General features: G+C 44.2%; 1 protein-coding gene across 1 annotated transcript in view; it reads right to left on the bottom strand.

The window, feature by feature from the left end:
* Positions 1 to 8,935: 8,935 nt before the first annotated feature.
* Positions 8,936 to 12,276, bottom strand: part of Hs3st3a1 (heparan sulfate-glucosamine 3-sulfotransferase 3A1) — an 86,868-nt gene continuing 83,527 nt past the window's right edge. The window contains exon 2 of the mRNA XM_021178009.2: positions 8,936 to 11,592. Within this exon, the coding sequence (XP_021033668.1) occupies positions 10,971 to 11,592 (622 nt within the window). The 3' untranslated portion in view covers positions 8,936 to 10,970. The remainder of the gene's footprint in view (positions 11,593 to 12,276) is intronic.

The raw sequence follows: 12,276 nt of genomic DNA, 5'->3' as shown, positions 1-12,276 counted from the left end.
TCTCTCTCTCTCTCTCTCTCTCTCTCTCTCTCTCTCTCTCTCCTCCCCTCTTAACTCCCCTCCCCATGCTCTGAATAAACTCTATTCTATACCATACCATGGTATGGCTGGTCCCTCAGGGGGAAGGGATGCCTTGGCATGAGCCTGCTGAGACATCCACTTGCCCCATACCTCACCACACCCCCATAGAACATATCTCCCTTCTCCTCATCTTTTTATGAACACATGAAATAGCAAATGGACTGTTTGCATGGGTGACTTGAGACATAAAACATGGATGGGACATGGAGGAACTGGTCTTCAGAACTCATAGGTTTATGGTTCAAACACAAAAGACTAGATTGTGCAACTCAGTTTTGGAGCAGGTAGGAAGGCTACTAGAAAAAATGAGAACATTGTAGTACCTCACCTCAAGGTAACTCACATCAAGAGGAGAGCAAATGTGATCTCTCTGGAGAGCTGGACACAGCATAAGTGTTCAGGGTGAAGGTGTTGTGAGGAAGGATGAGTGGGTCAGCTTCCAAGCCATGAGTGATAGGCAAAGCAGAACCCATCCAAGTGAAGCCAATCTGTGCTTTAAGAATGGATGATCAGGAGCATCTCAAAGCACGGGAAGTTTGAGAAACAGCTGGAGGACTGGAGAGGAGCTGGTTCCTGCTGTTGAAGCAAACAGTGGCAGACAATAAGGATAAAGAGAGCCAGGGAGGCAAGAAAGTCCAAGGAAGGGAGGAGTAGGGGCTACTCTAAAGGACACAAGGGGGTTATAAAAGACAAGGCTAAAGGTTGGGAAACAAAGGGACTCTTTCTCTTTACAACCTAGTAAGACATCGGGTGACCAAAGCAAACCCAGAAGATAAACATTGATGAGTGTGTACAATGTTGTACACTTTCCCTGTGTTGCTGGAAGGAGTGATAAACAGTATCGTCACCACAGGACAACACTGGGAAGTTCTTTTAGCAACTAAACAGAGCCCCCACATGACCCACAAAATTCCACTGCTAGGCATGCACTCAGAAAACTGGAGCCAGACTGTCCAGTAGGTAATTGTGTATTGTGTCCACAGCAGCCTTATTCACAGCAGTGAGAATGGAAGCAGATGCACCCTGTGCTGAGACCCATGAATATACCCATGTGATATGGTATATTTCTCTCTGTGTGTTTGCATTATAAAATATTATTCTCCCTGTCTTAGTTAGGGTTTTACAGCTGTGAACAGACACTATGACCAAGGCAAATCTTATAAAGGACAACATTTAATTGGGACTGGCTTACAGGTTCAGAGGTTTCAGTTAATTATCATCAAGACAGGAGCATGGCAGCATTCAGGTAGGCATGGTGCAGGAAGAGCTGAGAGCTCTACATCTTCATCTGAAGGCTGCTAGCAGAATACTCACTTCCAGGCAGCTAGGGTGAAGGTCTTAAGCCCAAACTCACAATGGCACGCCTACTCCAACAAGGCCATGCCTCCTGGTAGCGCCACTCCTTGGGCCAAGCATATACATACCATCACACTGCCTTAAAGAGGAAAGGAATCCTGGGACATGGTATGGTGTGAATAAAGCTTAAAATGGTTGTGCTAGGGAAATAAGCCAATCACAAGCACCGCCTATCACAATAGTCACATGAGAGTCTAGAGTTGCTGTTCATGGAGGCATAAAGTAGGATGGTGGTCACCAGGGACAGGCAGTGGAGAGAGCAGAATGTTAATGTTTAGTGAGTAAGAGATTCTACCTGGAGTAATAGGTCCAAACTAGAAACAAATGGAAATAATTGTTGTAAGACAACATTGTTGATATAGTTAGGACATTGAATTATATATTCAGTGGTTAGGATGGTAAATATATATATTAAAATTTTTGATGGAGTCCAGAAGATAAATGGGAGTTAAGAAAATGCCCCCAGAATCACTGTGAATTCACCCAAGTCCAGGCTGATCCAGTTTCCTGCTCAGAAAGAAGCCTTCCCTCCTCTCCCCACTGCCTATTTGGCAAACCCTAGATTCAGAAGGCACAAGTGGCCAATCACTGGCAGGAAACACATTCTTCATTCCTAAATGGTTGCAAACACTGAATTCTCTTTAGAGTGCCTGCAAAAAATGGCTCCTTCCTGCCCAGTTCTTCAGCAAAAGTAGGAAGGGCACAAGAGGCAGAAGACTTGGAGCATGAGAATTTGCAGAAAATAGCCCATTAAAGGAAAAGCAGCCTGTCTGGACCAAATCAAAGAGACAAGAGCCCCAACAGCACAAAAATAAGGGAGTTTCCTTATAGTTATATTTTACTATTCAACGTGGGCGAGGCAGTCTGCAAATTAAAGGGGCAAAATGAATGGATCAGGAAAAAGCCTCCGTTTAGAAACTGTTATTAAGAGTGTCCTTGCTGAGTCCTTCTTACAGAACTATTTTAGAAGCAGGGCAGATAGTGCCCTAGAGCTCAGGGCTAAGGTAATGCCAGGGAAAATGTACAGACACACAAATCAGAGACAAGGCATGGCATTCCCTCTTACACTGACAAACAGGATTGCTCTAAGGAGGAAAGAAGGACTTGTTGGCCATGTGGCACAGATAATTTGGTGGCTATGATAGTGAAAGTATAGATTTGTTGTTTCTCCTAAGACAGGTTCTTACTGTGTGGCCTAGGTTGTCTTTGAACTTGTGTTCTGCTCCAGTCTCCCAAGTCCCAAGATTACAGCTGTGCATTATATTGATATCCATGAATAACAACAAACTTGGTTTTCAGTGCCTATGAGGAACAAAGTGATAGAATAAATGGTATCATTTTAAAAAATGAAATCAAAGTAGTCATGGCTCACAGCCTCATTCAACAATATACCCAGGGGCTGGAGAGACAGCTCAGCTGTTGAAAGCACTGGGTGCTCTTGTAGAGGATTCTGGTTTGATTCCTAGCATTCACATGGTAGTTGAAAATCATATGTAACGCTAGTTCTAGGGGATCCAATACCCTCTTCTGGCATCCTTGGTATACTCACAATTCACATCTTTGCATGTGGCAAAACACCAACAAGTATAAGATAAGTACTTAAACATGCAATGTCTCCAGACTTGTGGAGATGGAAAAGACCCCAATGATGGGGTTGGTCATCTTTGCAGTTTTGATGCATAAATAAGAAATGCAGGTTCCACAATGTTGAGTGATTCCGTTGATTTCACCAGTGATAGCTAATCAATTGTATTAATAAGATTGTTCGTGAGGTTCAGAGTTTCATCATGAGGGTAGAAAGAACTGGTAGAAGCTGAAGCATATCATTCAAAAGAGGAGGTGGGAGGAGGCATGGCACACATGCTCAAAATCCCAGCTCCTGCAAAGCTGAGACAGGAGGATTGCTGGAAATTTAAGTCCATCCTGGGCTACAGAGTGAAACTACCACTCAGTGACACTTCCCTCCCCAAAAAGGTGAAATCAAAATGTGATTCTCAGATAAGCAATGCTATCTAGGTAGATGAGGCCATGGAGTGCCACATAAGGGATATAGTTTCATGGTTTGGTGCCCTGCTGTGAAGATCAAAGTCCTACATTACCAGAAAGCCCCATAATTGATGCAAAATGGTGGACTCCCTTTGTCAGCAGGGCTTTTCCTCTGACCTTGTCTGGGGAGCCTGAAACCCATATACCCTCTACTTGCAAAACATCAAGTAGCCTTGCTTAGGTCACAGGTTCAGCTCCCTTTCTCCCGTTAAGAACTTGATCAGCAAGCACCTGAGATTCCAGGAAAGTCTCCCCATGCATTTTCAGTGACTTAGCCTTCAGCCAATTACCTTTGCCCACCCTAGATATCTCCTTCCCTAAAACTATGTAACTCTTGATTCACTCTTGTGGCCTCCCTTCCCCCAGCCTGGAACTTGCTTGCTCAAGGGTGGAGCTTCCTGCTCATTCGTCCTGCCACGCCTACTGCTGGAACCTGCCTTTGCTGCCTGGAGGCACACACGTGTTCGTCCTGCTACTGGACCCTGAGTTACTTGGCGGGAAGTTGGGTTCCCTCCCCCTTCCTTTATAACTGAGTGTCTGAAAATAGTAAAATTGAGCCTTGATCAGAATGTTTGTTGTCTTGGCTCCATTGTTTCTTCCGCCCCGTCTAGATTCCTCTCTTTTCAGTTCGAACTGCCATTCTCAGTTGAACCGTTCGTGTTGTGGACTGCGGGCAGGCCGCAACAATTCTGATTAAAGTTGAACTGTCTCCCCAAAGCTGATCCCAGAATGACAGACATCATTTCTGTTTGTATTCTTGGGCCTTCTGAAACCTTGTCCATCAAACTTGCTGCCTTCATCCTTGTGTGCCAGTGACCCCTAGGAGAAGGGAAACCTACAATGATTCACTATCATTCTCGTTGCTTAGACTCAATGGCACATGGGAAGCCATAACCCTAATGGAGATGATGGACTGACAGGGACACAAAGACCCAGAGCAGCTTCAGGTTCTAGAAAGCATCTCAGAAATAGCAGCATGGACAAGGGACTCAACAGTAAAACTGGCAAAGATCAGGTAGAAAAAAAATGGGGCCAGAATCAAGTAACTAAGAGGGACTTCACAGACATAGCAAGCAGGGATAGGGGAGGGCAGATTGGTAAGGTACCATGGGGCAAACATTGAAGATATGATGAGGGAAACTGAGAGTAGGTAATGTGCCTGAGTTGGGGAGATTTCCAACCCATTGATGGGAAAACCTAGAGGAGGCTGGTGGAAGGGACACACCTCCAATTCTCTGTGCAATCATTGCAGGTAGCTGGGACTAATCAATGGCCATCTTCTTATACTACACTTTTAATTGATGGCTTCATCAAGTGGCAGGTCCCAAGGGCTCTGAAAGAGACCAGGATTTATGAGTAGATGCAGAATGGTTAGCTCTGCTCTTGGCAGACCCTAGAGAGGTGAAGCCAAGGCTGTTTGGTATTCTGCTATTTCATATTCACAGTGGGAAGAAGAAAGCATCTTCCACATGAAAGTTTTAGACTAACACAGGTGAAAGTTGGCAGGAAGGGATTTTTTTCCTTATGAAAACCTACCCTAGGCTGAAGATTTACATTCTGAGAAAAGTAAGGAAGCTGAGAAAAGACAAGTTAAAGGTTGAGTAGTCTGAATAGAAAATGAAGTATGATATTGGAGCAAAAGCATTACCTGAAGTGGGGAATAACAATTAAGGGTTTCATTGAAAAGAAAAGAGAAATACAAAACCCATGCACAAACTTTGATGCAAGTTTTGACACAAGTTAAAGCATCTAAGAGAAACCAAATGAAGTCAAGATAGGAAGTTGCTGTGAGAGCTTTTATAACTCCTTTGCTTGTGGGCAGGAGTAGGTCTGTGGAGAGAGGAAAAGAGCTATGGTGGGTCATCTCATTATGCTTAAGTCTATAGTGAAAGGAAACACATTTAAGACAAATGCAGAATGTAGTGGTGCTGCCTTATTCTATAGGAAGGACCCATAGCACCATTGTAGAACATATAGTTAGTCTGTTAGTAACAGAACAACTGATGCAGGATTTAGGGTCAGATCCTACAGACAGGGATAAGGATGAGGTTTGTATCTAGAGGTATCAGTTAATGTTCTTAATAAAAGACTTTGTTCCTATAGAAAAATTACAGTGAAATTGTTAGAAAACTTTCCTGCTTCCTACTACTCTGTTTGCTCAGCTGTTAAAGGCTTGGGGGAAAAAACTCAGAATTTTAGTGCTTTCTGGGAAAACAGGTGGTTTCTGGAAAACCACCACCTGCAGCAGACAGCCTTTCAGAGTAGAAAGCCAAGTTGCTGGCTGGATCCCTCTACTGATGGAAAGAGGGGGAGGTGGGGCACTGGAAGGCAAATAACTGGCCTTCTAGTAATGTCTACATCTCCTACAGAGTGTATATTTTGACAATGTGCCTTCTTTGTCATTCAGGACATTTTCTCATAGAGAAGGTCCATGGGGGACAAAGGTACCTGAACCTCCCTAGGTGTTGACATTGGGCATTCTCATTGCTTTTTGAGAACTGAAGCTGACAGCCGTTGCTTAAGTAGATTATAAGGCTTTCCCCAGGAGCCTGCAACAGAATGAACATTATTAAGTATATGCATTTGGGAAGGCCTGTAGAGTCAGGGACCAAAGTTCAATCAAATCAGCAACAAATGGTTGGAAAGGATACTAAATAGAGATGCGAACATAGAAATAGGAAGTGGGAAGCCAAAGAACCCATCACATCATTCCTAACAAAGACAAGATTCCAGGGGTGATGAACACTCTAGGTGTCATATAAAGTGACAGTGAGAGATGCCTGGAGTGCATAGACCAGAGGGTGCCAGCATGTGAAGTAATAAAAGCTGGCCCCAACTGAGAACCTTGGCTTACTTATGTTCCATCGAGGAGCTAACCAGGGACTGAATCATATCACACTTGATCCTTGAGAGCACTAGATGACCACAGCAGGACATGAGGGGAGGAAAACAATTCAACAGGACATGTTCCCCACTGACTGCCACTTCTTACCTGACAGGAAAACTAGGGGAGAGTAAATCACTGAGTCTATGGCTATTAAAAGAATACCACCAACAGATGAAAGCTAAACTAAAAGATTTTGGTTATACCTCAAAGCACACTAATATCGCCTAAGGTCTCACGATGGGCCTATATAAGAAACTATTTCTAGCCGGGTGTGGTGGCACATGCCTTTAATCCCACCACTAGGGAGGCAGAGGCAGGCGGATTTCTGAGTTCGAGGCCATCCTGGTCGACAAAGTGAGTTCCAGGACAGCCAGGGCTCTACAGAGAAACAAACAAACAAACAAACAAACAAAAGAAAGAAAGAAAAAGAGAAAAAAAAAGAAACTATTTCTATTTTTAGTCTTTAGTTCCTCCCTAAGCTAAACTCTGCTATGTTATCACCTTATTCAGGATGCTGCAATTTCTCAAATTTCCCCAGATCTACCTTTCGTCATGTCTTTGAGGGAAGGGCTACCATCCCAGCACTCCATTATCTAACAAACAGGTCTACTATTTCCCTATTCATGTTCTCCTCCCACAGGCCTGAGACAGAATACAGATGTCTCTGCATGTTGATAACCATATGTCAGGGCCAGGGATACTAAGGAAACACTGGCGTTTTCCCAAGCAGCCTGGGCGTTGTTGTTGGGTCATTTTTTCCCCACCTGAAGTTTACTGAATCTGCATTATGGAAATATGATCATCTGTTTGGCAGGAGCTATTTCTGAAACTGCTATGGGAAGGCCCCATTCTGTTCTCTTTAGTACTTTTCTTTGCAAAAGGGCATCTCCTCACTACAAGTTCCAACAGAAATACTTGAATGGGGGCTGATGGGTTATTAGTCACACACCAGTCAAAATGCACTGATACAAAAGGACTTCACCATTCTGAACCTCAGACCCCCTTGGGGAACATCAGTGTTACCAAAGCATCCCTGGCCTTTGGAACATCATCAACAACAAGCAGACACATCTGTATTCAGCCTCAGCCTTGTGGGAGGAGAACGTGAATAGAGATGTATGCTTGGTTCATAGAGACACGCCGGCCTTATGACAGACTTACCTCATTTTATGCCATGAGTCTCAGCATGATTGACAACTTGGTTGACACATTTTTTTTTTTTTTTGCCTTGAATGTTCATCTGGGTAGTACAGCATATCTAGTAGCATTTAAGACATCTACCCTTGAGAGCTACCAGTAGCTCTTATCTCTGGGGACAACAGAAGAGGGATGGGAAGTAATCTTGGTTAAGGATCAGACTCTTTCATCATAACTTCCTCATCTGTAAAGCAATGCTAACGAGAAGGGGGAGTTGTTGTTTACGGGGAAATGATATGGCACTTTTATTTTTTTAAGATTTTTTTTCAAATGTGTGTGTATTGTGTATGTGTTTGTATGTATAGTATTAGTGTGTGCATTATGAGTGTGTGCATGAGTTATGAGTGTGTGTGTGTGTTTCCAGAGACTAGAAGAAGGCACTGGATCACCTGAACAGGACTTACAGGTGGTTGTGATTCACCAATGTCAGGACTAGGAACTGAACTTAGGTCCTCTGGAAAAGTAATAATTGCTCTCAACCAGTGAAGGGGCCTCTGCTCTGTGACTATAAAGCATTACTATTTTACAGACACATTTGTGGGCGGCAGGTTTGGTATGGCTCAAATATGACTCATCTGGCATAATAGACAAGGATGCTAGGAGAGACTCGTCCCATTTACAGCTGTAAAATTTGGGGTTTGGTATTTACTGACTCATCTGTGTTTTTAAACCCTATATTTGAATGCAAGATGGACATTTGAGCCACATTATCAGTGGTGTTTAAGGTTGAAGATGGTACCGAGAGAGAGAGAGAGAGAGAGAGAGAAGAGAAAATTAGAGTGTGATTAATTCTTTTAAATTAATTAAAACCTATGTTTCTAGAAACTTATTAATGCCCAGATGTTGGAATAAAATCAATGCACCTCAGGTGCTGAGTGATACTCTTATATACTATGCCTATGATCCAAAACAAAAGGTTGAGCCTGGCTGCTGTTCTGAACAATGTTCCAGCCCAATGAAAAGCTCAGGGCTAGTGGCATGGCTTTACAGAAGAGGGCTTTAAAGAGGGATACCCATCCACCCCCAACCCCCAATCCCCGTACCTCCCACTCCCTTCCCTCCCACCCCTCCCACCTCTGTGTTCCACCTGAGATCAAAGCCTATTGTTTGGGGTAGCTAAATGGACAATGTGCATGGGATGCCAATTCCATTCACAGCAGGAGAGTGAGCTCTCACTGAAGGCAGAAACATTTTTGTCCCTGTCCTCTGCAAAACCAAGAGAGAACCCCAGTCTTGTTCATTATACATTTCCGAGATCCAAACCTTTAGACACCTTTTGGGAATCTTACAAGTTAGAAAGTTTGCCTGGAGGACTCTTTTCATTCTTCTCTTAAATAGGATGAACAAAAAACACCTACATGCAAGAGATCCTTTGCATTCAATTTTGTTCTTTTATTATCTCTTCCATGGGAAAAGAGGGAGGTTGCTGAGTGCAGCTGTTCGATACAATTCTGGGTTTTGTGCAAGCTGCTTTTGCGTAATGGTGGGCAGAGAGGGGAATACAAAAGATTCAGAAACACAAACAAGTCAAAAGATGAGCAGAGCTGAAAGTGAGTCTCTGGTGGCCACAGGTGATGGCTCTCGGCGACTAAAAACAGACTGGCTCTGGACACCAAGGGCATAGAAATGTCGGAGACAAAGTGGAAAAGGAGACCTGAGTTCAGGGCTTAATTCCCATTCATGAGATATCAGCAAATAAATCCAAAGATGACAAAATATTTAGAAACTTACAATGATGTCTTCACTTCATTTTAACGCCATATTAGTCTTCCTAAGAGGCATGTACATCCCTGACGGGGTGCCTATGACAAACCCATGGTCACCCAGCATTATTGTAAAACAAACTCTAGTTTCTCTTGATTGACAGCAGAGAAAACAGCACACTCCTTTAGTGTATTAGCGTGTCTGGCCCTTTAAATTTCAGCAGATAAGAGAAATATTGATGGGATAGCAAACATGTTCCTCATGGTCTTAAACCTGTGGTAAAATGGCGCTGACAGAGTAATTATGAATGTTTTATATGATCAGCACATATGTGCTCCTCGCTAAACCAATTTAATTCCCATTAATGTTAATCTCGTTAATACCCACTCAGAGAGCAAGGAGTACTCTTAATAAACCATTGATTCATTTGAGCCATTTAGACAGGGAAGGGAGGAGACATCATCATTCCATCCACAACCATGTCTCTTTTCTTAGAATATTTTCCAAACATTAATGAGCATTAGGTTATAATTCATATGAGAGGGAAATGTTGGACATGGATAAAGTGACTGAGTGACAGCTTCAATCTGTAAAAAATGGGGGAGCTGGGAAGAAGTTGTTAACTGAGGTCAGACCGGAGATACTACAAAGAAAAGGGGGGTTTTTTGTTTCTAAAATAAGGAAAATGGAATTCGTATTGATAAGTTCTAATTGAATTGGGTTTTTCTTTTAAAAGAAATAAAGAAGTCAAACCAACAGCTAGTAAGTGCTACTCTGCGACACTCCTGGTTCTATCTGTCCATCTTCTCTCAACAGAAGAGCTCAGTAATTTCTCTGGGACTCAGATGACCACCCATTGGTCAGATCTCCTTGTCTAAGCATCCTTTGATCAGCCAAGGGGCAAGATAGGCTCCCTAGAGGGCTTGTGTCCCCATCTCTGTGACTTCCTTGAATACAGCTTTGTAATGAGGCTGTGTGCCATAGGCCAGCCCGGGACTCACATTGCAGTGTGACAAGTCCCCCTTGTCCTTTCCGGACCACTCCGGAGCTTCTAAAACTCCAGGTGTCTTATATGCTCTAGCCGGGTGGGGTCGGGACGGTGTCATAAAATAGAGAAAAAGCAGCGGCAGACAGGATTTTGTCCAGGATCCACTGTCCAGCTTTAAGATGAGTCATTCGACCTCGCTGAGACTCAGTTTCCCTCATCTCTGAACTAGAAAATGATGATCTCGAGAAACACACTACATGCTTGCAGTGGTGGTGTAAGGGTCAAAACTGCCATCGAAAACGGCCCTGTGCATACTGAGTATCTTAGCTGAGAAACGACTTAGGAGAAAAGTGGCACAGGAGAAAGAAAACCGGAAGGCCAACTCTCAGTTCTATCAGGTCTTTGTGGGTAACAAGAGAAGTTTACCCTGGGGGGGGGTCCTAAAACAGTTTAGTGGGGTACTGGTGCTCATTCTTTGTGAATGAAAGCTCAGAACGCAAAGGAACGGGACATATGAGATGCTTAGATACATGAAATCGTCTTTTCTGCTATGCACATATTTGGTGCTGGTTATCCACGGGGACCGGAAGGAAAAAAAATACTGCAACACATACTCTTAATACACAAATATTAAACTGTCTTTTCTCTACCGACTGGTAAAAAAATATATTATATTTTGATATTATTTTTTTTCTTTTTAAATTATTTCTGCTATCCATCCCAGCCAAAGTCGCGGCCGGTCATCTGGTAGAACTTGCGGTTGAAGGGCCGGTAAAAGTCACGCAGCTGCCGCAGCACCTCGCGCGCGATGGTGGGGTGCGCGCGGCCCTTAGTTTTGCCCAGGCAGTGCGGCTTGCCGCTGCCCTCCGCCTTCTTGAGGCACGGGAAGCCCTTGGTCTGGTTGAAGTAGAAGTGCTTGTCGGTGATGATGCGCTTGAGGCCCAGGAAATCCTGCACGCGGCGCAGCTCNCCGGCCGGGTCGCTGACCAGCCGCTCCCCGCTCACGAAGAGCATCTGGCCGAGCGGGAAGTGGCGCAGCCAGGGCTCCAGGTGCTTGGCGTACAGGCCGATCTGGATGGCGCTCCAGGACGTGTCTATGAGGCCCGCGCTGCGGTTGCGGAACGTCAGGCTCTCGAAGCTGGGGATGTCCGGCCGCTTGGACAGCGTCTGCGTGTAGTCCGAGATGGCCCTGGTCACCGGGTCGCGCACCACCACGATGAGCTTGGTGTCCTTGGACATGGCCGAGATGCGCGCAGGTGCCTCCCGGGTCACAAAGTAGCTGGGTGTCTTCTCCATGGTGATCTGTCCCTCAAGGGTTCTGGGCATCAGATCCCTGAGGGAAAGCAAGAAGGCGTGTTAGAATCTGGAGAGTGAGCCAAGTCCCCTTTCGGACCCCAAGAACTGGAAAAAGCCACCCAGTCTGGGCTCAAACTTCCCCTGTGGGTGGCAATTCCAGCTCCCTGACTTCCTGAATGCCTGGTGGCAGTCTGCATTCCTTGAGCTCTGCATTCCTTGAGCATGTCTTTTAATCTTAACACTAGTGGCCATATGTGAACATACATATAAACAATAATCCTGTTCTTTTTGTATAGCAGAAAATACAGACAAACCTATACTAGGAAGTTTCTGAGTTCATCCGACTTAATTTTAATTCCTAATGTAAATAACGTCTGTTTTGTGCTAGTGAGTGAATCTGACTGTGCTTTCCACTCGGATTTGCATTTTATGCATAAGTCTGTGTTCCATACCATTGGGACAAGCATGAGACATAATTCCTCTGTCATACAGTTTTTGTGGCAATTACTGAATGCACCTCAAGAGCTCTGAAATGCTCCCAACACAGCATAAAGGCTCTGTTAGTTAGTTATCCAACTACAGTATGCAATGTCTCTGTGTCCTGAAAGAGAATTACATTGTCACAAACACAATTATAGTGCTATCAAAACGCATTAAAATACCGGATGCCATTCTGTCCAGGGCTGTCTCAAGTCTTAGAGTAGTGTTGCCCTCCATACAA

Source organism: Mus caroli, chromosome 11, assembly GCF_900094665.2.
Source record: "Mus caroli chromosome 11, CAROLI_EIJ_v1.1, whole genome shotgun sequence".
Lineage (NCBI taxonomy): Eukaryota > Metazoa > Chordata > Mammalia > Rodentia > Muridae > Mus > Mus caroli.
Note: the sequence above shows the minus strand (reverse complement) of the source record. Positions and strands in the feature narration are given on the sequence as shown.